At 46.1% G+C, this 24,981-nt stretch overlaps 2 protein-coding genes across 2 annotated transcripts in view; one reads left to right on the top strand and one right to left on the bottom strand.

Moving 5' to 3' along the window:
• Homez (homeobox and leucine zipper encoding) overlaps window positions 1–685 on the bottom strand; it is a 91,516-nt gene extending 90,831 nt beyond the window's left edge. The window contains exon 1 of the mRNA XM_045154048.1: window positions 412–685. The gene's annotated coding sequence lies outside the window, so the exon portion shown is untranslated. The remainder of the gene's footprint in view (window positions 1–411) is intronic.
• Window positions 213–20,843, top strand: LOC101606686 (polyadenylate-binding protein 2). The gene is made up of 12 exons (XM_045155557.1): window positions 213–397; window positions 701–788; window positions 1,239–1,678; window positions 2,252–2,397; window positions 13,420–13,637; window positions 14,681–15,024; window positions 15,362–15,476; window positions 16,148–16,215; window positions 17,817–17,923; window positions 19,593–19,680; window positions 19,767–19,918; window positions 20,718–20,843. Exons 3-12 carry the CDS (start codon window positions 1,247–1,249, stop codon window positions 20,755–20,757), a joined length of 1,710 nt encoding a protein of 569 aa, XP_045011492.1. The 5' UTR covers window positions 213–397; window positions 701–788; window positions 1,239–1,246; the 3' UTR covers window positions 20,758–20,843.
• The last annotated feature ends 4,138 nt before the right edge of the window (window positions 20,844–24,981 follow it).

Raw genomic sequence — 24,981 nt, forward strand, 5'->3', positions numbered from 1 at the left:
TGTTATTTGCTCCTCTGTGTTCCAGTGTTGGGAAAGTTCAACAAGTGCCTGGAACGTCAGAGTCTTTCCGGAAATACTGAATTTGCTCCGTGGTTTTGAGGCCCGGGTGTTCTTCTCTGGGCAATCTCCAGGCCCAGCAACCAGCTCATTCCATGGTGCCTTCTCCGAACAGCCTGTTTACCTTCGGTGACATTCTCAGACCCCAAGTTGTGGCCCTTCCCAAGTCTAACTCTCAGCCCCGCCCCTCTCTCTGGACGCATCTCTGGGCCCCATCATCACCGGGCGCCGGGCCCTCCCTCCTGCCTCCCCCTCTCCTCCCTCTTTCCTTTCCTCCCTCCCTCTCTCCCTCCCAGCTCCTGCACCAGGAAACGGCCGGATCCCCGCAGCAGCCTGACCCGTGAGATCCCTAACCTGGCAGGCGGGCGGGCGGCGGGATTGGAGACTGGACGAGGGTGGGGGCCAGGGAGGAGCTGAGCCTTCGGGCTGTTTTGGGGGCAGCCAGGAGTAGAAATGGTGTCGGCAGGAAGCCCTTGGCCCTGGGTTTCCCGGGAGGACAGTCATTAAACATGGATTCGGCCACACAGCTGGTAGTGTGTTGGGGGCAGGGGCCCAGTCCCAAGAGCTGCAGTCCCCAGTTCTTCCAGGCCAGCTCCTGATCCCTGGCCTTCACCTAGTTCTGATCGTTTTCTCCCCTTTCTAGTGCTCCACGCTGGCCGGGAGGATGAAAGGCCCCAGCTGGGGGCTCCCCGCCACTACCACTGGGTCCTAAGAGCTGCCATCCAGGCTGGGTGAGTGGTCTCTTCCTTTCGGCCCCATACAGGCCTTGGCGTCTCCCACCTTTCTCTTCAGTCCCTGTCTCCTCCCCATCTTGTGCATCTGCCAACATCTTCACGACGGGCTTCTGGGGAAGTCCTAAGCCCTTTCCTAGAGCCACAAAGGTGTGTACTGGGGGTGGGGATGGAGAGATGCCATGCAGCTGTTGTCTTATTAAGAAAAATCCTAAAGTATTCTAAAAATAAAATTTACTTGTTTTAATTTAGACATAAGTGACCAGCCACTTAGACCTTGGACCCTACACCATAACTTGAATTGCTTGATCTTGCCTGTCCCAGACCAGTGGTCTCTAAGCATTTTCTTATCCTATCTCAGTGGGTTGACCAAACCAGAAATGCCCTCTTTGGATTTTTGTCTTTATTTTCTCTGTATTCATTCCAGACTCTCATCCTTACCCCTTTCAGCTGCCCGGATGGCGACCCCAGCCTCGGCCCCAGACACACGGGCTCTGGTGGCTGACTTTGTAGGCTATAAGCTGAGACAGAAGGGTTATGTCTGTGGAGCTGGCCCTGGAGAGGGCCCAGCAGCTGATCCACTTCACCAAGCCATGAGGGCAGCTGGAGATGAGTTTGAGACCCGCTTCCGGCGCACCTTCTCTGACCTAGCTGCTCAGCTGCATGTGACCCCAGGCTCAGCCCAGCAACGCTTCACCCAGGTCTCCGATGAACTTTTTCAAGGGGGCCCCAACTGGGGCCGCCTGGTAGCCTTCTTTGTCTTTGGGGCTGCTCTGTGTGCTGAGAGTGTCAACAAAGAGATGGAGCCACTGGTGGGACAAGTACAGGAGTGGATGGTGGCCTACCTGGAGACGCGCCTGGCTGACTGGATCCACAGCAGTGGGGGCTGGGTAAGAAGCTTCTCAATTGCTGCTCTGCACATCCCTCTGCAAGGCTTGTCTCCAGGGGAAAACGGGGGCTTTGATTGGAGGCCGGGGAAGCTGTGCTGGGAAGGAGCCTTGAGGGCCGAGTTCCTCTTTTAGGTGGAATCAGACGAGAGAGCATCATGTTGAACTCTGCACTCCAGGGCATGCCATGCCATGTAATCACTGGATGGGTTCATGGTCCCAAGCAGAGGACAAAATACACAGTTTAATACACACTGTCCAAAGAGTGTCTGCAGGAAAAGGCCTTATACCTGAGGACATGGTATGGGAGGTGGGATCAGGGATGGGTGGTGGTTAATTAAGCCTTGGCAAAGGATGCCAGTTCTGAGCAGAATGTTTTACCAAAGAAAGGATTGGGATCACTTGAGGCAGACAGAGGAGTTTATAGTCAGTAGAGCTTTGGCTGAAGAAGTAGCTGGGTGTGGGATAGTGCTCTCAGTGGATGGAACTGGAACTCTTCCTCTCCTCTTCTCTCCACTCTCCTCTCCTGATATCCCTTTCTCCTTCTTTCTCTCCTACTTCCCTTCTCTCCCACAGGCGGAGTTCACAGCTCTATACGGGGACGGGGCCCTGGAGGAGGCGCGGCGTCTGCGGGAGGGGAACTGGGCATCAGTGAGGACAGTGCTGACAGGGGCCGTGGCACTGGGGGCCCTGGTAACTGTAGGGGCCTTTTTTGCTAGCAAGTGAGAAAGTCCAGGGTTAGGTGGGGCTAGGTGTGGCTGGGGGCCGGGAGAGAAGGAATAAAACAGAGAATGCCCTTGGAAGAAGTGTGATGGATGGATGGTCATGGCACAGAGAAGGGAAGGAAAAAGGTAGTATGTGCAGGAGCTCAGGATGCCAGGCAGATGGCAGGAAGAGTGAACTGGATGGAGACTTTGGGAAGTGTTTTAAGAAAGGAGGTCAGGGGCCCAGGAGATGGAATGATTCCAGGGTTTGGTAGGGAGATGGAAGCAGTCATCCTATAGGTATGGACACACGACTACCCGGAACTTGGTTTTCAGACCTGGGGAAGGTGGGCTTGCATAAGGAATTGTGTCTCCATTGGATGAGTGGGGATTTGGGGAGTCTAGAAGACACATCCATTGGTGATATGGTGGTTGGGAGAGGTAGGTGGCCGTGGTTGTGAACTGCTTGGACATGCGTATGTGCACATGCACGCGTGCTCATGTGCATGCTGGGCTGTTTGTTTGATCGGGTGGTGGGATTCTTTAAGGACAAACATTGCCTCTTGCAGTGGCAAGAACAAGGTAGTTCTCTGTCCCTCTTCCCTCTCTGCCCCCTCCTGTGTCCTGATGCCTCAAGGCTGAAGGAGAAACACTGTATCCAGATGGAGGGCTCTGGCACTTCTCTGCAGAAAGCTGTTGGCAGGGCTTTGGAGAGAAGAGTTCTACAGCTGGCCTTGTTCCTCGTCATTCTCCTTTTGTGTGCATCTTGCACTTGCTGCTGCCTCCTGGGCTGACAGAGGGCAGGGCTGTGGAGCCTGGGTGGGTGGAGCCCTCAGTATCTGGACCTGCCTGCCACCTTCCCTTCCACTAGGCACAATGGTGTCTAAAGTGTTGCCTTTAGACACCATTTAAGTGAAACTTAAAACTCTAAATTGGGGTTCTAGCTAACTTTCCTTTAGAGTGTGGACATAAATGCTGATCTAGAATACAGTGTGGGTGTTGAACTGTGTCTCAGTGAGGCTGGTGATATTATGAGGTGGCCCTTTTGGCTGAGCCCCTTGGGTGTGATGGTGACAGGTACTTCCTATTCTGTGGTGGGCTTGTAGTGAGTGCTGCTTTGTCAGGGGCCAGTTGCATGGGTTCTAGAGTACCTACCATGACCTACACCCATTTATGTTTCATCTTAGGCCATGCAGTTTGCATGGGTGTTACTTGTTCGTACTCAGAGTCTGAGGATGCTAATGTTAGAACTCACAGTCCAGTCCTTAAGAACAAATTCAGACCATAGCTTTTTCTTTTGAGGGAGCAATGATCTTCACTCCAAATGCATGCCCTGAGCCAGACCTCACTGCTGCACTTTCCACAGTGCTAACATTGCTGCTTCTCAATGCTGACTTCATTCACAGTGCTCTAGAACCCTGCCTGTTATCCTGAGCACTTATCAACTTAGCCAAACCACAACTGACTTGACCGGGAGATTTTCACTTGGTCCTAGAATGTGGCATCATTTTGCTAGAATGTGGGACCAAATTGGCCTCAGGTGTTTAGTTCAGACTTTAGCTTTTGAGAGAGGGTTGCACTTTTTAAAGGTATTTATGGGGGGAACTGGTAGACTGCATGCACCACTGGGTCTGTTGTGAGTGTGCTGATACCAGAAACTCAGAGCTGGTCTGTGGAAAGCAGTTGGGATAGGTGCCTCTGACTTGCTCAGGTCAAACTAGGCCACTGATTTTCACGCTGCTTGGCAGAGCCTCAGGAGTCCTTTGGGAGACAAGGGGGTGAGGGGCTGAGCAAGCTAGGCAACTTGCCCTCAGATAGAATAACTCCCCTTGTAGCTGTCTTACATATCGGGGTTCAGGGTAAGATTTTATTTACATTAAGGGGTTTGCTGCTGAAGAAAGTTGGAAAACCACCAACTAGACCATCAGCTCCAAATTGGAGCCTGTGTTCCCCAAAGTTCAGGGCAGACTCTTCGCTCTATCCTGCACTACAAGTACACCTGTCTGTGTTAGCATTCCTGGGAGCCTTCAGCAAACAGGAGCAGCAGGAACCCATGGTCAGGTTATCAAAATGTCCTGCTCTGAGGCCTTCATACCTGAGTGGAAGGCAAGGCTGTTTTCTGAAAGGATAAAGGGCTTGGATTCCAGATGCATAGCTTAGATGGGACCACAGTGGGGAATTTTGACCTGTTCTGCCCTTAGTTTGAGGGGCGTTGGAAACCCCAGAGATTCTTCTGTCAGGGAAAACTAGAGACTCTTCTAGAGCCATATAGTTCCTTGGGATTAGCTCTTGGCCAAGAAGGCTAAGTATGGTTCCTACTTTTTAAGTCCATTTCATTTTTATGCCATTTTCAAAGATTAAATAGGTGGAGAGGATGTTTTCTTGCTCTCCAAACCCCAAAGGGGCAAAAAGGGATTTTGCTGAAGCCAAGGAAGGAGCAGAAGTAGAGCAACTCAGTCCTGCTATTATTAATCCCCACTTACACTAGGGTATACAGTTACTCAGTCCTGCAGTTATTAATTCTCTACACCCCACATGTACTAGGGCATACATGTACTCAGTCCTGCAATTATTAGCCCCATTCCCCACTTATACTTGGGCATACATATACTATTTTACTTTTTTAAAATCATGAAATGACAGGAGAACAGATTTGGTTAGTTTAGAAGAAAAGAAAAAGCTCTATAAATATAAATATATATATTCCTGTATTTTTATTTAATAATTTATAAATGCCAAGTTCTTTTGACTTTTATTTTTGTGTAATATGTAATGGTCATATTAAAAAATAAATAAAGCCCAGAAATTTAATGAGAAGGACTGAACAGGGTTTTGTGACTTCTATACTTTATGGCCTGGGATCAGAACATGCCTTAAACCAATCTTCTCATGACCTCACTAAGGATGAATTTCAGGGATTTGGGAAAGTGTTGAGATTTAAAATAAATAAATTAGAGTTGTTCCAACATCCTCTTCATCCACCCTAGCCTATCTAAACACCAAGCACCCACAACCAAGAACTTTACCCCAATCCAAGCCTAAAGAGGATATGAGTGTATGGTATTTCATGACTGCCACAAATACCAAACCAAACAAAGAAACCTGACTTGTTGGTATACTGGTGCACATCTGTAATCCCAACCCCTGGTGATGGAGGCAGGAGGATCAGGTGTTCAAAGCCAGCCTCAGATATATGCTGAGTTTGAGCCTAGGCTGTGCGACATGAGACCTCATCTCAAAACAACAACCACCAAAAACAAAACAAAAAAAGAAAATTAAAGCTGGGCATGGTAGTGCATACCTTGAGTTCTAGCACTTGGGAAGCTGAGGTAGCATTGCTGTGAGTTCAGGGCCAGCCTGCTCGGGGCTACAGGGTGAGTTCCAGGTCAACCTGGGTTAGGAAAATTAATGTACAGAGCATATTTAAGTAGTATTCTCAAATATAAAGCTAGTCGCCCATGAATTCAGCTGAGTCCAGAATGGCAGCTAAAGCAAATGGGAAAACACTAGTATCACAGCCCTTTTATAGTTACTCAATAAAGTCAGAAGTTTTTTTTTTTTGAGATAAGGTCTCACTCTAGCCCAAGCTGACCTGGAATTCACACTGTAGTCTCAGGGTGGCCTCTAGAGTGATGGGATTAAAGGTACCCTACCACACCTGGCTGTAAAAAGTATTCTAAAGACACTAGTGATACAATAGCATTTGCACTATTATGTTGTCTGTCACAGTTTTTTCTAGAAACACCAAATGAGAATTCAGAAACTGCTCAACCTTTTCATGTCATCACAGTTTAGTCAATATGCTCTTTTATTATGGTCTAATTTAGTATAGGCAAAAAGAACAGCTTTTCACAAATGCTGTTTGTCCAAATGGCTCTTTTGGTAATGTTGGGCAACATTTACTTAAAAGTTATGGCAAATGTGGGGGTGATTGTGGTTCATGCCTGTAATCCAGGCATGTAATACTCTAGGCAGGAGTATATCAAGTTCAAGTCAGCATGGGCTACATGGTAAGATTTGGTATCAGAAAATAAATAAACCTAAAATTTTTGATTTGTCTTTACTTAATAGCAGATCCTTTTGGGGGGGATTTTTTTTTTTTTTTGAGATGAGGGATCTTTATTGAGGTCCAGGTTGGCCTTGAACTCACAGTAGTCCTCCAAGTGCTAGAATTATACATGTGTGACACTATGCCTACCTAGATTTTTTGGGGGGAAGAAAACAAAAAATTGCCTTAAGGGCTAGAGAGATGGTTCAGTGGTTAAGGCACTTGCTTGCAAAGCCTGATGGCCTAGGTTCAGTTCTCCAGTACCCACATAAAGCCAAATGCACAAAGTTGTGCACACATCTGGAGTTTGTTTAGTATGACTAGAGATCCTGGAGCACCCATTCTGTCTCTGCTTGCAAATAAAAAAACAACAACAACATTATTTTGTTTGTTTCTTTTTGAGGTAGGGTCTCACTCTAGCCCAGGCTGACCTGGATTTCACTATGTAGTCTGAGGGTAACCTTGAACTCATGGTGATTCTACCTCTGCCTCTCAAGTCTGGGATTAAAGGCATGCACCACCATACCTGGCTCAATTCCAGCATTCAAGAGGCAGAGGTAGGAGGACTGCCATGAGTTTGAGCCACCCTGAGACTACATAGTGGATTCCAGGTCAGTGTTGGCTACATTGAGTTGCTACCTAGGGAAAAAAAAAAAAAAAAACAATAAAAAAAATTATTTGCATGTGCATGAGCAAAACCCTACCTTGAAAAGCAAAGAGAAATAAAAAAGGAAGAAGAAGAAGAAGAAAATTTTTAAAAACTGCCTTGGACTGGAGAAATGGCTCATAGATCAAAGTTCTTGCCTGCAAAGCCTAAGGTCCTGGGTTGGATTCTCCAGTACCTACATAAAGCCAGAAGCACAAGGTGGCACATGCATCTGGAGTTTGTTTGCAGTGGCTAGAGGCCCTCGTGCACCCATTCTATCTCTCTACCTCTTTCTCTCTCAAATAAGTAAATTATATATAAATTTTTTTAAACTGCCTTAATGAGCCCGGCATGGTGGCACATGCCTTTAATCCCAGCACTTGGGAGGCTGGGGTAGGAGGATCACTGTGAATTCAAGGCCATCCTGAGACTATGTTACATATAGTGAATTCCAGGTCAGTCTGGGCTAGAGTGAGACCCTACCTCAAAAAACAAACAGCCTTTAATCCCAGCACTCAGGAGGCAGAGGTGGGAGGATCAAGGATTGTCATGTTTGAAACCACCCTGAGACAACATAGTGAATTCCAGGGAGGCCTGGGTTAGAGCAAGACCCTACTTCGAAAAAAAAAAAAAAAAAAAAAAAAAAAAAAAGAAAGAAAGAAAAAGAACACACATACACAAAACTTCCTTAAATGTTGATATAGGAGAGATACATAAACAAATTATTTTAAAATTCAACCAGAAACTCGGATTGCTGCTGCAAATCTGTAATCCCAATATTTGGGAGGTAGTGACAGAAGGGTCATCAGGAGTTCAATGCCAGCCTGGGTTACTGGAGACCCTGTCTCAAAACAAACACAGACACACACACAACAGAAAACATGATTAATAGAATACTGTATCATTTGAGGCCAGCCTGGGACTACAGAGTGAGTTTCAGGTCAGCCTGGCTAGAGTGAGACTATACCATGGAAAAACCCAAAAACGTTAATCAAGTGTGGTGGTGCATGCTTGTAATATCAGCATTCAGGAGGCAAAGGCAGTCTGGTCTACATAGCAAGTTCCAGGCCAGCCAGTGCTAGAAAGGGAAGGGGTCTCAAAAAATAAACCACAGTCAGGTGTGGTGGTGCATACCTTTAATTCCAGCATCTGAGAGGCAGAGGTAGGATCGCAATGAGATTGAGGCCACTCAGAGATTACATAGTGACCTGAGCTACAGTAAAACCCTACCCCCCCCCAAACAAAACAAAACAAACAACAAAAAAGAGCTGGGCGTGGTGTTACACACCTTTAATCCCAGCACTTGGGAGGCAGAGGTAGGAGGATCACCATGAGTTTGAAGCTACCCTGAGACTACTTAGTGAATTAAAGGTCAGCCTGGGCTAGAGTGAAAACCCTACCTTGAAAAACCACACACACACACACCCCAAAAAGAAAAAAAAAAAAAATGGGGCTGGATAGATGGCTCGGTGATTACACACTTGCCTGTGAAGCCTGTGGACCAGGTTTCATTCTTTTTTTTTTTTTTTAATATATTTATTTATTTGACAGAGACAGCTGGAGAGAGAGAGAGAGAGCCTCCAGCCCACTGCAAACAAACTCCAGACGCATGTGTCCCCTTGTGCAGCTGGCTAATATGGGTCCTGGGGAATTGAACCTGGGTCCTTTGGCTTTGCAGGCAAACACCTTAACCACTAAGCCATCCCTCCAGCCCCAGGTTTAATTCTTCAACAACAAAATGTTAGCTAATCAAAATGGAAATTAAGCAGCCTAGCAGAGGCTCTTTCACATTTAAATGGCCATCCCAGGGTGCTGGGGAGGTGGAAAGCAAGTAAAGGTGTTTGCTCCAAAGCCTGTTGGCCTGGGTTCAATTTCCCAGTACCCACCTAAAGCCAGATGGGCATTCACATGTACTTCTAACCCCGACAGATACAAATTATATATTTTTTTTTAATTTTTTTTTTCTGTTTTTTCTAGGTAGGGTCTTACTGTAACCCAGACTGACCTTGAATTCACTATGTAGTTTCAGGGTGGCCTCAAACTCATGGAGATCCTCCTACCTCTGCCTCCCGAGTGCTGGGATTAAAGGCGTGTGCCACCACACACAGCTTTTTTTTATTTTTTTAAAAAAATATTTTAGTTTTATTTATTTATTGGGCAGAGAAAGAGAGGAGAGGTGGAATACACCAAGGTCTCTAGCCACTGCAAATGCACTCCAGATGCATGAGCCATCTTGTACATCTGGCTTAAGTGGGTCCTGGGGAATCAAATGTGAGTCCTTTGGCTTTGCTTTAACTTTGGCCTTAACTGCTAAGCCATCACTCCAGCCCCAAATACAAATTTGAAATGCCCACTCCATGTAAGTGAAAGGTCTGATCTAGGGAGTTAATTCAAGTAAGGCCAGGGCATATCAGAAGATAATTAGGATCTCCTTTAAAAGAAACATGATTCAGGGGTTGGAGAGATGGCACAGTGGTTAAGGTGCTTGCCTGTGAAGTCTAAGCACCCAGGTTTGATCCTTCAGGTCTCACATAACCAGAGACATCAGGTGGCGCATGCATCTGGAGTTTGCAGTGGCTAGAGGCCCTGGTGCACCCATTCTCTCTCTCTCTCTGTCCTCCTCTTTGTGTCTAATAAATAAATAAAAATAATCCAGGTATGGTGGCACACACCTTAAAAAAGAGAGTCATGATTCAATAATAAAGATGCCAAGTCTCGGGCTAGAGAGATGGCTTAGCAGTTAAGCGCTTGCCTGTGAAGCCTAAGGACCCCGGTTCAAGGCTCGGTTCCCCAGGTCCCATGTTAGCCAGATGCACAAGGGGGCGCACGCGTCTGGAGTTCATTTGCAGAGGTTGGAAGCCCTGGCGCGCCCATTCTCTCTCTCTCCCTCTATCTGTCTTTCTCTCTGTGTCTGTCGCTCTCAAAAAAAAAAAAAAAAAAAAAAAAGATGCCAAGTCTCATGTGAGCATTGCTGAAATATAACACAAGCTTCACAATAGAGTTTTACATTAAAAAATATTTTATTTATTTGAGCTTTACATTTTTCTAGTAATCTCACAAAAAAATGTAAAAGGAGAACTGGGCTTGGTGGCCTTTATCTGTAATCCCGGCATTTGGGAGGCTGAAGGCAGCAGGATCAATTGCTGATCCTAGGTCAGCTGAGAAAACCTAGCAAGACTGTTTTATAATTTGTTTGAGGCAGGGTCTCACTGTAGCCCAGGCTGACCTCAAATTCATACCTCAGGACTGTGATTAAACTCAAGAGCCCCATACCTGACTTGATTTTCTTTTCTTTTCTTTTTTTTTTTTTTTTTTTGAGGCGAGGTCTCACTCGAGCTCAGGCTGACCTGGAATTCACTATGGAGTCTCAGGCTGGCCTCGAACTCATGGTGATCCTCCTACCTCTACTTCCCGAGTGCTGTGATTAAAGGCATGCGCCACCACTCCTGTCTTGATCTTCTTTTTTGAAACAGGGTCTCATATTGTAACCTAGGCTGGCTTCAAACTCAAGTCAATGCTCCCATCACCCTCCAGTCTAGGGATTATAGGTGTGAGCCATTATACCCAGTTCATTGTTTTTGAGATAGGTCACATCCAGCTGAATCTCAACATTTTGTTTTTCTTTTTTGAGAAAAAGAGACAGAGAGAGAGAAAACGGACATGTCAGGGCCTCTAGCCATTGCAAATGAACTCCAGACACATGTGCCACCTTGTGCATCTGGCTTACATGGGTACTGGAGGATCAAGCCTGGATCCTTAGGCTTTGCAGGAAAATGTCTTAACAACTAAGCCATCTCTCCAGCCTGGATCTCAACATTTTTAAAGCTTTTGGTACACTTTTTGTTGTTCCTTTTCCTCCTATGCCCAATTATTTTACTTTTTTGGCTTTTCAGAAATCAAACATGCAGGCTTAGCAGTTAAGGCACTTGTGTGCAATGCCAAAGAACCCAGATTTGATTCCCCAGTCCCCACGTAAGCCATATGCACAATGGTGCATGCATCTGGAGTTTGTTTGCAGATGCTGAGGCCCTGACATGCCCGTGCCCATTCTCTCTCTCTCTCAAAAAGGAAAAACAAAAAAATAAAATGTTGAGATTCAGCTGAGACTTTGCCAGGTATGATGGTTCATTCCATTAATCCCAGCACTTGGGAAGCTGAGGTAGGAGGATAGCTGTGAGTTTGAGGCCAGCCTGAGAGTACATAGTGAATTCCAGGTCAGCCTGGGCTAGAGTGTAATCCTACCTTGAAAAACCAAATCATGCCCTGCGTGGTAGCACATGCCTTTAGTCCCAGCACTTGGGAGGCAGAGGTAGGATGATTGCTGTGAGTTTGAAGCCACCCTGAGACTACATAGTAAATTCTAGGTCAGTTTGGACCAGACCAGAGTGAAACCCTACCTCGAGAAACAAAAACAAACAAACAAACAACAACAACAAAAAAGAAAAACTAAACCACAACAAACAAGCAAAAGTAAACAATATGCTAGGGGCTAGGGAGATGGCTCAGCAGTTAAGTGACACATGTGTTTGGTGTTCAGTTCAGTTGGCAGGGGCAAGAAACTGTTAAGTGCAACTTCACATGCAAATTAAATAAAAATATTTTACTTATTGTGTTTTTTTTTCAAGATATGGTCTCACTCTAGCCCAGGCTAGCCTAGAACTCTGTAATCTTAGGCTAGCTTCAAACTCATGACATTATCCTTCTACCTCCTGCCTGGCCTTGACCACTTGATCTTTCTGCCGGTACCTCTCAAGGAGTGTGCCACCACACCTGGCTGGTTCTATAGTAATTTTTTGGTGTTTTATTATTTATCTATTTACTATTTTTTTCAAGGTAGGGTCTCATTCTAGCCCAGGCTGACCTGTAACTCTGTAGTAATACTAGGTGGCCTCAAACTCACAGTGATCCTCTTACCTCCGCCTCCCCAGTGTTGGGATTAAAGGTGTACACCACCACGCCTGGTCCTATTTATTCATTTTGGCTTTTTGAGGTAGGGTCTTGCTCTAGCCTAGTCTAACCTAGATTTCACTCTGTATTCTTTTTTTTTTTTAAATATACTTTTTTTTAAAGTATTTATTTATTTATTTATTTGAGAGCAACAGACACAGAGAGAAAGACAGATAGAGGGAGAGAGAGAGAATGGGCGCGCCAGGGCTTCCAGCCTCTGCAAACGAACTCCAGACGCGTGCGCCCCCTTGTGCATCTGGCTAACGTGGGACCTGGGGAACTGAGCCTCGAACCGAGGTCCATAGGCTTCACAGGCGAGCACTTAACCACTAAGCCATCTCTCCAGCCCTCACTCTGTATTCTTAGGGTGGCTTTGAACTCTTGGCAATCCTCCTACCTTTGCCTCCTGAGTGTTGGGATTAAAGGTGTGTGCCATCACACTGGGCCCTGTAGTAATATTTTTAACAATATTTTATTTATTTGAGAGAAAGAGAGAGAGGTAGATACGGAATAGGGAATGGATGCACCAGGGCCTCTAGCCACTGTAAATGAATTCCAGATGGTGCACCACTTTGTGCATCTGGCTTACATGGGTACTGGGGAATCGAACCTGGGTCCTTAGGCTTTGCAGACAAGTGCTTTAACCACTAAGCAATCTCTCCAGCCCTGAAGTAATATATATTTTTAAATAAATAAAATATTTATTTGAAACAGAAAGAGAGAATGGGCTCACCAGGCCCTCTAGGCACTGCAAACAAACTCCAGATGCATGTGCCACCACGTGCATCTGGCTTATGTGGGACCTGGAGAATCAAATCTGGGTCCTTAGGCTTTGTAGGCAAGAACCTTAACCACTAAGCCATCTCTCCAGCCCTGCCTGAAGACTGACTCTACTCCTAGTTCCCTAGGTCCTAAGGTAAGGAATGCAAGAAAGTGTTGGGAGTAAGGGTTAAGTGTGGGCTGTGAGTATTCTTTGACTTTTTGGTTTGCTAATAGGAATTTTCTCTTGTCCAAATCTTTGTTCTATCCATATTGTTTAATTTTTTTTTTTAAGTTTTATTTATTTGAGATAGTGACAGAGAGAAAGGTAGAAAGAGAGAATGAGTAGGCTAGGGCCTCCTGCCACTGCAAAAGAACTCCAGACAGGTACCACATTGTGCATCTGGCTTTATGGGGTACTGGGGAATTGAAATGTGCAGGCATCTTTAATGGCTGAGCCATTTTTCCAGCCTCGTGCTGTTTAATTTTTTTGGTTGGGTTTGTATGAATCTGGCTCTCAAATTTATAGCTTGGTCTACCTACAAAACCCCTTTTTACAAATTTAGTACTGCACCCCCTTTAACTCTTTTAATAAATCTGTGGGGTTGCTGCTAAAATGTGGCTACCCTACTTTCCCCAGGAGTCAGATCTCATTGATATCTCAGGTGCAGATGTCTGAGAACTTCCCTGGAGAAATTCCTCCGATGTCTGAAAGAGAGGTTGGGAGCTGGGAAATTGCAGAAAATGATAGGTGGCACCTAGATCCTCCAATCAATGCATACTTCGATCAGCAAATATCCAACAGGATATGTGTGCGCTCCGTGTTATGCATGTTGCCATTCCGGGATGCAAATATAAGTAGGATTTGCGCGACCCTCATTCCCCCCCCATCTGCAGGCATTCACACCTAGTTACGAAACAGCCAAAAATGGTTGAGTGTACAGTAGAGGGAGGCCTATTTGTTTCAAGATACAAGCTGGTGGAAGACTTTGTTGTTAAGGAGAGTCACAGGCCAGGTACACACTGTAATGAGAAGTGTGGCGATAACATTTGCAGAGTAGCCGAGTTACGGGGTGTCTTAAGACCACAGTAAGGATACTTTAGCCAGGAAAAGGGGGTTGTCTGGTAGTGGTGCGGACTGGAAGGGTGCCAGTGGAACCTAAGTTCATTAGGTGCAGAACAACAAACAGGCTGGAACTGAGGACACGGGCCTGCTCTGCAGATCGCAGTGAGAATTTTTTTTTTTTTTTAAATTCTGAACCTTCACTTCTGACCGTATCCCACCTACTCTTCTGGTCTGGAGACTAGTTTCCAAACGTTTCCACCCCGTTTTGGCCTCCAGCACCTCACTAAGTGGTTAAGCAGTGCTGTCAAGATGGCGGCCCCCGCCGGAGCTAATCAGTCACGTGGTCTCAGACTGCCCCTCCTTTCAAGCCAATAAGTCCCTTCGGGATCAAGGCTCGCTGGTCACGCCAAGGGTGTCAGTCCTTCGAATCTCGGGAGCCAATCGGTGTCTGAGACTGGGCCTCTGCGGGTGAAACGACCGGAAGATAGGTTCTTGCCCGTCACCTGGTCAGGAGCCAATCGCGGAGCGTCCCGTACGTTGTAAACCCACCCGTGGACGGGATGGGTGCGGGGAGGAAGCGGAATGTCGTCACAGTGTTGCATTGTTACCTGACTCGAGGGGAGGTGAGACGTGTTGATTGACAGACAGACTTCCCTTGCCAGGATTCGAGGATTTGGCGCAGCGGCCCGCCTTGGAGGTGGGGTCTTATTTGATTGCCAAGTAGCGCACTCCAATGGGGTTGTAGCTCGGGGTGACGGGCGGGACGCTTGACTAATGAATCCTCGGCGTGGCCAGCACAGTTCTCCAATCGTCAGGCGGCGGGCCCCAGTCTGAGCGGCGATGGCGGCGGCGGCGGCGGCGGCAGCAGCAGCGGGGGCTGCGGGCGGTCGGGGCTCCGGGCCGGGGCGGCGGCGCCATCTTGTGCCCGGGGCCGGTGGGGAGGCCGGGGAGGGGGACCCGGGGGGCGCAGGGGACTACGGGAACGGCCTGGAGTCTGAGGAACTGGAGCCTGGGGAGCTGCTGCCGGAACCCGAGCCCGAAGAGGAGCCGCCCCGGCCCCGCGCCCCCCCGGGAGCTCCGGGCCCTGGGCCTGGCTCGGCAGCCCCCGGCAGCCAGGAGGAGGAGGAAGAGCCGGGGCTGGTCGAGGGTGACCCCGGGGACGGCGCCATTGAGGACCCGGTGAGGGAAGGAGGGCGAGCGAGTAGCTGGCGGCAGCCGGCGGGCCGGGTCACGGGAGGCCCAGCGCTGGGTCAAGAGGGAGGCCGGCTGGGGGTGGGGTTGGGCGGGGAATAACGTGGCCAGGGACGGGTCTGGGGCGGGTTGATAGGCGTCTTGGAAGCTTGGGGTTGCTCTAGAGAATGTAACTTGATTTTTTTTTTTTTTTTCATCACGGCCCTCTTGTGAGACGTGGGAAATGGCCGAGCATGGCTGGGGCCCGGTGCCAACTGAAAGTAAGGCACAGCCCCTGCGTTGGTTGTTCTTAAGCTTTTCTGCATGCCCTCCTCCCTCATTGTAGGAGCTGGAAGCGATCAAAGCACGAGTCAGGGAGATGGAGGAAGAGGCCGAAAAGCTAAAGGAGCTGCAGAACGAGGTAGAGAAGCAGATGAACATGAGTCCTCCTCCAGGCAATGGTGAGTAGACTGTCGATTGCCCGGCAGTACAGGTCCTCCGGTTGGAAGGGTGCTGCAGGGGCCTGGGGGATGTAGCATTAGATGTCAGGACCTTGGAACTGCCTGTCTGAACAATACCTACTGGACAGGTGTCGTGGACCATTGTGTTCTGCTGGCCTTTGTAAGGCAGCTAGCCGTCTTGGCGATGGTAGTCTTGTGCCTCCTTTTGTTTCTTTTATAAGTGTGTTCTCTTTGTTCTTTGCCTTTACCCTTCTACTCCAGATTGCCAGCTGGCATTTGACCTTCAAGTCTTAACGTTTTTCCTTTCAGTAGGAGACCCTTCAGTCAGGGTTTCTAAAAAGCTGCTTGGCCATAGGGGCTTCTTTAATATAGAAATGTCAAATCTCAACCCGTTTAATTTTGTTCAGTATTTCAGGCATTTCAACCAAAGCTGTTCAGTAGGGATTTGATTTAGGGAGTAGGAGCATTCCTTTACTGTTTTCTGTGATTTTTTTTTTTAAGGGAGTATTAAGTACCTTATCAATGTTTGTTGGGAAGCTTCTGAGTACTAAGCACCATTGTAGAAACAGCAGAGACAGAACAGATACAAATCTCAGCTTAGTGGTAAAAGTGTATATATATAGATTCAGTAGAAAATATGCTTGTTTAAAATTTTTTTTTTTTCCTCAAAGCTGGCCCAGTGATCATGTCTATTGAGGAGAAGATGGAAGCTGATGCCCGTTCTATCTATGTTGGCAATGTATGTATTAAGGCTCCAATTTCGGTTGGACATTCTTTTTAACTTGTTGTTATTGCTTTTTTGAGGTAGGGTCTCACTCTAGCCCAGGCTGACCTCAAACTGTCAGTGATCCTCCTACTTCCTGAGTGCTGGAATTAAAGTTGTGCACCACCATGCTTGGCCAACTTTTTTGTTGATTTGTTTTTCAAGGTAGCTAGCTCAGGCTGACCTGGAGTTAGTCTCAGGGTGGCCTTGAACTCTCAGTGATCCTCCTTCCTCTGCTTCACAAGTGCTGGGATTAAAGGCTCATGCCACCATGTCTGGCAACTACTTTTTTTTTTTTTTTTTTTTTTTTTTTTTTTTTTTTTTTTTTTTGGTTTTCCAAGGTAGGGTCTCACTGTAGCTCAGGATGACCTGGAATTCACTGTGTGGTCTCAGGCTGGCTTAGAGCTCCCACCTCTGCCTCCCGAGTGCTGGGATTAAAGGCGTGGGCACTAGGCCCAGCTACCTAGCTGTATTTTTTGTTTTTTGTTTTTTTTTGGGGGGGGGGGGATAGGGGACTCACTATGTAGCCCAGGCAGGTTTCTAATTTGAGGTGATCCTCCTGACTCAGCCTCCTGAGTACCAGGATTACAAGAGTACATCATCATGCCTGGCTACCAAGAACATTCTCATTGTGGGGAGTTATTTCATAATTTTGAAAGAACTATTTCCAGGATTTGTGGCAGTTTTGGATTGAATCCAGGGTCTTGAACCTGCCAAGTAAGTGCTCTGCCACTAAGCTCTACACCCAGGGTAACATTTTATGTAGAGCAGCAATTACTTGTTAAAACAAGTGGTGTTAAGCAGGGTGTGGTGGTGCACACCCCCAGCATTTAGGGGGCAGAGGTAGGAGGATCACCATGAGTTTGAGTGAGGTCACCCTGAGACTATGTAGTGAATTCCAGGTCAGCCTGAACCAAGAGCAAGACCCTACTTCCAAAAACAAAACAAAGCAAACAAAAAAACCAAGGGGTGTTAAAATTGGCCATGGGGCGCACGCGTCTGGAGTTCGTTTGCAGAGGCTGGAAGCCGTGGCGCACCCATTCTCTCTCTCTCCCTCTATCTGTCTTTCTCTCTGTGTCTGTCGTTCTCAAATAAATAAAAATTAAAAAAAAAATTGGCCATGGTAAGCTGGGTATAATGGCACAGACTTTCGAGTCCAGCACTTTGGTGGCTGAGGTGGGAGGATCTCTGATTTGAAGGCCAGCCTGAGGTTACAAAGTGAATTCCAGGTCAGCCTGGGATAGAGTGAGCCCTTGCCTCAAAAAAAAAAAAAAAAAGGAGGGAGGGCAATAAGGGTGGTCTTCGTCTATTAATACACCAATAGTATTTATATGCATTAGGAGTTAAATATTAAGGGTGAAATAGATGGTTGCGAAGAGATAGAATAAACATGAAATGATCAACATGGACTTTGGAGCTAGAGGAAAAGGCATTACTTCCTTAGAGAACCATATTTAATGTGCCTTGGATATCTATCTATCTATCATCTATCTATCTATGGCCCTGGCCAAAGGCTAGGCAGGGTACCTATACAAACAGGAGTTTGGCCAGTACTTATGTGAGGTCTCCCTTCTTAGGTGGACTATGGCGCAACTGCAGAAGAGTTGGAAGCTCACTTTCATGGCTGTGGTTCAGTCAACCGTGTTACCATACTTTGTGACAAATTTAGTGGCCATCCCAAAGGGTATGTAGAGGAATAAGTTGAGTTTTGTTTTTTTTTTCTTTAGTAGTAAAATGACCAGCCTTGCTTTTTTGTGTTTTTCAAGGTAGGGTTTTACTCTAACCCAAGCTAACCTAGAACTCATTGTGTATTCTCAGGCTTGCCTCTTAATTCTCAGTGATCATTCTACCTGTCTCCTGAGTGCTGGGATTAAAAGTGTGCACCACCATGCTGGGCTATAAAATGGCAGTTTTATTAAAAGTGAGAGTATAAGCATAGCATGCACTTCAGGATGGGCATGGTGGCATCTGCCTTTAATCCCAGCTCTTGGGAGGGAAGGGTAGGAGGATTGCCTTGAGTTTGAGGCCACTCTGACTACATAGGAAATTCCAGGTCAGCCTGGGCTAGAGCAAGACTTTACTGAAAACAAAGAAAAGGCATCAGCTGAGATTTTAATCAGTTTAAAAATAAATGGTGGGCTGGAGAGATGGCTTAGCGGTTAAACGCTTGCATGTGAAACCTAAGGACCCCAGTTCGAGGCTCGGTTCCCCAGGTCCCACGTTAGCCAGATGCACAAGGGGGCACACGCGTCTGGAGTTCGTTTGCAGAGGCTGGAAACACTGGTGCGCCCATTCTCTCTCCCTCTATGTCTTTCTCTCTGTGTCTGTTGCTCTCAAATAAATAAATAAATAAAAATTTAAAAATGCAAAAATAAAAATAAATGGTGCATATTATATGTCCTTATTCCCTTCCCCTGCCCAAGGCCTTAAACATGCTAGACATGTACTCTACCATTAAGCTACACACTTAGGAATAACTTAATTTATATAGAGCAGTGATTCCTTGCTCTGGTCTTTGTCTATTGACACATAGTATTAGTATTGATATGCATAGGGAGTTGTACTTTATAAATATTTTTTATGGAGAAAGCACATGAATGAGAATGGGCCCATTAGGGCTTCCTGCCACTTCAAACACATGACTGCTTTGTGCATCTGGCTTGACACGGGTACTGGGGAATTGAACCAGTCCATCAGGCTTTATAAGCAAGCATGTTTAGCCACCAAGCCCTCTCTCCAACCCCAGGTTTTGTACTTTATTTTTTTTTAATGTTTTATTTTTATTTATGTATTTGAGAGTGAGAAGATGTAGAGGGAGAGAGAGAGAGAGAATGGGTATGCCAGGGCCTCCACCTGCTGCAAACAAACTCCAGAGACATGCACCAACTTGTGTGTCTGGCTTACATGGGTACTGGGGAATTGAACCTTGATCCTTAGGCTTCATAGGCAAGCTCCTTAACTGCTATCCCATCTCTCCAGCCCAAGAATGACAATCTTAAAAACAAAGAAAAACACAGTCAACTCAATTGCAGATCCAGCAAAATTGTTCTCCAAAATGGAAGGATGAAATTATGTCATTTTAAGTTAATAAAAGTAGAGAAAATTTCTGCACTATAGGTATTGTATTTTAAATTGTGCAGAGTAGAGTCTTTCTTAGTTTCTAGGCTGGCTTTGAACTCCCTGTAGCAGGCCTTGAACTTGTGCCTCAATCTCCCAAGTATCTGGGATTACAGGTCTGCTGGAAATTTTGATATTTAAAAATATGGATTCACTGTATCCCAATAAAGCATGCAGAATTGAACTTAGCCTGTGAGCTGTTTGTAAACTCATTGATAAAGTGATATTCTTTATAGGTTTGCATATATAGAGTTCTCCGACAAAGAGTCAGTGAGGACTTCCTTAGCCTTAGATGAGTCCCTGTTTAGAGGAAGACAGATCAAGGTAAGCCTAGCACCTTAGCTGCTATTCTCTGTAGAAATTCTTCAGGAAGATTCCGAGGCTTTCTCTTATCTGTCCTGTATTCTTAGGTTATCCCCAAACGAACCAACAGACCAGGCATCAGCACAACAGACCGGGGTTTCCCACGTGCCCGCTACCGTGCCCGGACCACCAACTACAACAGTTCCCGATCTCGATTCTACAGTGGTTTTAACAGCAGGCCCCGGGGTCGAGTCTACAGGTCAGGATAGATGGGCTGCTCCTCTGCCCCGCCTCCCATGAGCCCTCTCTCCTGAGGACCTTCCCTTCTTTGCCCTCCCCCCACCCCCCCTTGGTCTCTAGGGACTTGGTTTCCTGCTTGTTCAGGGTGAGAAGATAGTTACAGATCGGGTCATGTAGCCAGTTCTATCTTTTCTGGAGCAGAAATTGGTGATAAGGGCTGACCTGTTCTGAGAGGCATTTCTTCCCTCAGTCTCTTTTCCCCTTTGGGAATTAGTGGCAATAAATGTGTTAATGCAGAAAGTTAAGGAAAACAGAGCCTTAGGACAGTGAAAGCACTTCTTGGTCATTGCTGCTTGGAAGCATACCAAAGGCTAGGTGATCCTCCCACGTGGTGTGCGAGGACTTGTGATACTCACTCTGTGATTGAGCCAGTGCTGTGCAAGATTAACTTTCTCACTCAGCATAAACTGTGGTGCTTAGGTAGCTTTGCTCTTTTTTTCTGTCTTTGCAGTAATAGACACATGAAACACATAAGACTTGGCTTTTCATAAGATAGGGTTTAGAAACTGGAGATCTGAAAACTGGGTAATGGTGTTTTTCTCTTGTTCCTGTATTTGAATGTCTTAGATGCACTTCTTTATCCCTCCCTCAGTTTGCAAGGTTTGTTGTTACTTCTGAGATTGAGGAATCAGTTTTAGGATATTGGAACTTTTCCCCTCTTCCCTGCACAGTAATTGGGGCAAGGGCCCATAGGGGAGGGTCTTGTGCTGAACTATCCAGTGATCATGTTAACACCCAACTCTCCTTCTTTCTTCCAGGGGCCGGGCTAGAGCGACATCATGGTATTCCCCTTACTAAAAAAATGTGTATTAGGAGGAGAGAGAGGAAAAAAAGAGGAAAGAAGGAAAAAAAAAGAATTAAAAAAAAAAAAGAAAAACAGAAGATGACCTTGATGGAAAAAAAAATATTTTTTAAAAAAAGATATACTGTGGAAGGGGGGAGAATCCCATAACTAACTGCTGAGGAGGGACCTGCTTTGGGGAGTAGGGGAAGGCCCAGGGAGTGGGGCAGGGGCTGCTCATTTCCTCTGGGGATTCGCCATGGACACGTCTCAACTGTGCAAGCTGTTCCCTGTTTTCTTGCTCCCTTTACTCCCTTGAGGGCTGCTCACAGAGTAGGTGGGCATGGGTGGTAGGAGGGTTTTGTTTTTTAACCCAGGGCTCTTGGAAGGACACCAAACTGTTGAGCTTGTTTCCTTCCCTCCATCTTCTCCCTGCCTTTCACAGTCCCCCCTGCTCCTGTCCAGCCAGGTCCATCGCCCATCCACCCTCTCTCCTCTGGCTCTCCGCCCCTCCAGTTTGCCTGGTGATCGATTTTGTTTCCTTTTGTGTTTTTCTGTTTTGAGTGTCTTTCTTTGCAGGTTTCTGTAGCCGGAAGATCTCCGTTCCGCTCCCAGCGGCTCCAGTGTAAATTTCCCTTGCCCCTGGGGAAATGCACTACTTTGTTTTGGGGGGGATTTGGAGGTTGTTTTTTTTTTTTCCAGTTTTTTTTTTTTGGTTTCGTTTTATTATTTTTTTTTCTTTACCTTTTTCCCTTTTATTTGGAGGGAATGGGAGGAAGTGGGAACAGGGAGGTGGGAGGTGGATTTTGTTTATTTTTTTTTAGCTCATTTCCAGGGGGTGGGATTTTTTTTAAAAAAATAATGTGTCACAAATAAAGTTGTTTATGAAAATAAAAATTGTTTGGCCTTTTGGGTGTAAAGATCATTTATCTCCCTATGTCTTAGATCACAGATAGCTGTTATTTCTTTGAGGAAGTTACCTTGTAAATCAAGAGATGGGCTAAATTGCAGCTAACTATATAACATATATACTTAAGGATGATGGATTTTCTGGTCAGTAAAAGGATAGCTCTATTAGGGACTTGGGGAGGTTGTACAGTGATTAGAGGCATTTGCTTGCAAAGCCTGTTGGCCCAGGTTCAATGCTGTAGCATCCATCAAAAGCTGGAATGGTACCTGGCAACAAGAGACCCCAGCACACCTGTGCAAAGCGTGTTTATATACAGGCACTGAGGCCTCTTGAAAAGGGCATAGGTACTGGGGAATTGAACCCAGGTGAGGTGACCAGTCTTTCAAGCATGCACCTTTAACCTCTGAGTCTTCAGCCCCAAGTAATTTTTTTTTTTTTCCCTAGGTAGGATCTCACACTAGTCCAGGCTGACCTGGAATTCACTATGTAGTCTCAGGGTGGCCTTGAACTCATGGTGATCCTCCTACCTCAGCCTTCTGAGTGCTGGGAAGTATTTTTAAAAAGATTAGGATGGCTTGTTTTGAGATAAGGCCTCATTTGTAGTCCTTGCTTGTTTGGAACTTGGTATTTAACCAGGCTTTCCCGGACTTGGGAGTGACCCTCAGCCTTATCTTCCTGAGAGCTGGGATTACTGGCCTGTAAGTGCCTAACCAATATCATTTGTATGTATTTGAAAGTGGACTATCCTCTACCCACCATAGTGTTTTGTCATCTGTGCCTCCTCCAGATAGACCCACAAAATGCAAAAACAAAGAGCAAGGACAAGTGCAAAGCAAAGCATCATCCAGCCTAGATGTCACAAGCATGTTAGCATCGGATTCTTCACAATTGACTTTTAAGTTTTGTTTGGTAGGTATTTGATTTTTTTTTTTTTTTTTTTTTTTTTTTCATTGAGGTAAGATCTCTAGACCAGGTTGACCTGCAATTAATCTCAGTCTGGCCTTGAATTCAGTAATTCTACCTCAAGCCGCCTGAGTGCTGAGATTAAAGCCATGCACCACCATGCCTGGTTTATTTGACACCTTAATTTTTCTTCTATTTGAGAGAGAATGGGCATGCCAGACATATAGCCACTGTAAACAAATTCCAGACACGTGCTACCTTGTGTGTCTTAAGTGGATCCTGGGGAATCAGACCTGGGTCCTTTGGCTTTGCAGGCAAGTCCTTAACTGCTAAGCCATCTTTAGCCCCCCGCCCCCCCCCCCCCCCCCCCCCGAGGTAGGGTTTTACACTAGCTCAGGCTGACCTGGAATTTACTATGTGATCTCAGGGTAGCCTCAAACTCACAGCGATCCTCCGGCCTCCTAAGTGCTGGGATTAAAGGTGTGTACCACTGCCTGGTGAGCCCTTGTGTTTTTATTTGAGCTAGAGTCTCAAACTTGTGTTCCTCTAGCTTCAGCCTCCCAAGTGCTGGGATTGATGATAAGGTGTGTGCCTCCATACTTAGCTTTCAATTTTCCCCTGAGGTAGGGTCTTTACCCCAGGCTGACCTGAAATTCACTGTGTAGTACTCAGTGATCCTCCTACCTCTGCCTCTACCAGTGCTGGGGTTAATGGGGTTAATCCTAAGTTTTCTATCAAAAGCATGTGCAACTTGTTTTTCATTCTTTGACAATTTCATACATGTGTATGATATATTTTTGTTTGTGGCAGGGTCTATATCCAGGCTGACCTGGACTGTGTAGCCCAGGCTGGCTTCAACGTCAGCCTCCTTAGTGCCGGAATCAAAGGCATAAGCCACCACGCTTATGCCCAGTTCTCAGCAGCCCCGGTGACCACCAAGGAGAACCAAACATGTATGCAAGGGCAAGGAGCTTTATTTCGGGCTTAAGTTCGGTTTCTTGACTTCACCAATGCAGGGGTCTGTACAAGAGCCCTCAGTTGTGAGAGGGTAGGGTTTTTATAGGGCTTTGAACATAGAAGTAGGAGATGAGTACATGATGGGTTGATTTAAACAGTGTACTTTTCTGGTTGGCTTAGGATTTTGGCGGGCTGGGGCTAGGGGAATTGAACTTATCTATGACTATAGGAATGTATGGCATAATCAGTTTCCAGTAAGTGTTAAACCTGCCCTTACTGGAAGATAAGAACTTAAACCTTGCCGGGAAACAGAAACTTAGGCCGACTGAAGCCTGTCATGGCGTCTGTCTGGTTCCTGAGTCCTTTACACACCTGGTTTATAATGTACTTTGATCATATTCACTCCACATCACCTCATCCCACTCCCACTAAACTCCTTGCTTTCATGTCTGCCTCTCCTCCCCTCCTTTCCTCTCCCTGACCCCACTGAATTTAATTAGGGTTGCTTGCATGGGGTGGTTACTTACTGGAGCAAGAGCAGTTTACCATTGAAGACCATAACTTCCCCTCCTCCAGGAGCCACTAACTGTCCCTTCATTGCTTTTTTTGGAAGGGTGGAATGGGGTTTCAGGAACCCATTTCCTATCCATGATGGAATGTTGATGGGATCCATCTTGTTCAGGAAACCAGTGCTACTGCAAGTTCATGTATGCAACTATCTTGTACTCAGAAGATGTCATTCCACAGCACTCTCTCATTTGTCAGCTCTTAAATTTGTTCTGCTCCCTCATCAGTAATGTTTCCTGAATCTTGGAGTGGGTGATATAAATGTCCCTTGAAAGGCTGAGCATGCAAAGGTCACTCATTCCCAATACTTTGGCTAGATATGTGTCTCTGTATTAATTTCTGCCCACTGCAAAACGAATTTCATTTGGGGATGGAAGAAACACTATACCATTGTATATGCATAATATTTAGAAGGCAATCATGCACACCTTTGAATACATTTTTATTTGTGAGCAGAGAGAATGTATAGGAGTGCCAGGCATCTTGCTTGTCCACATGAGCTCCAGGCACATGCTCTGCTTTCTGAATCAGCCTTTACATGGGTACTGAGGAATCAAACCCAGGCTTTCAGGCTTTGCAAGCAAGTGCCTTCCACTGAGCCATCTCCCCAGCCCCATCCACATCTTTGAAAGAGCCAATTACCACAGCCATAAAGCCTTTCTTGATTTTTATTTTTATGTTTTGGTTTTTCAAGGTTGGGTCTCTAGCTCAGTCTGACCTGGAATTCACTATGTACTCTCAGGGTGGCCTCAAACTCATGGCGATCCTTCTACCTCTGCCTCCTGAATGCTGGGACTAAAGGTGTGCGTCACTGTGCCTGGCTCTTGATTTTTAAGTCAGAGTCTGTGACACTCAGGACAAATTGTTTCTATGTCAAAAGTAAATGTATTCTTACCTGCAAAGC

Source organism: Jaculus jaculus, chromosome 7 (assembly GCF_020740685.1).
Source record: "Jaculus jaculus isolate mJacJac1 chromosome 7, mJacJac1.mat.Y.cur, whole genome shotgun sequence".
NCBI classification, from domain to species: Eukaryota; Metazoa; Chordata; class Mammalia; order Rodentia; family Dipodidae; genus Jaculus; species Jaculus jaculus.

Excerpts from the sequence above, each read along its gene's own strand:
- LOC101606686 (XM_045155557.1), top strand. The coding sequence starts at position 1,247 with ATGGCGACCCCAGCCTCGGCCCCAGACACACGGGCTCTGGTGGCTGAC. Across the intron at positions 13,638-14,680 it reads ATTCCGGGATGCAAATATAA|CGGCGATGGCGGCGGCGGCG; the intron begins GTAGGATTTGCG and ends CCCCAGTCTGAG. Across the intron at positions 16,216-17,816 it reads GTTCTATCTATGTTGGCAAT|GTGGACTATGGCGCAACTGC; the intron begins GTATGTATTAAG and ends CTCCCTTCTTAG.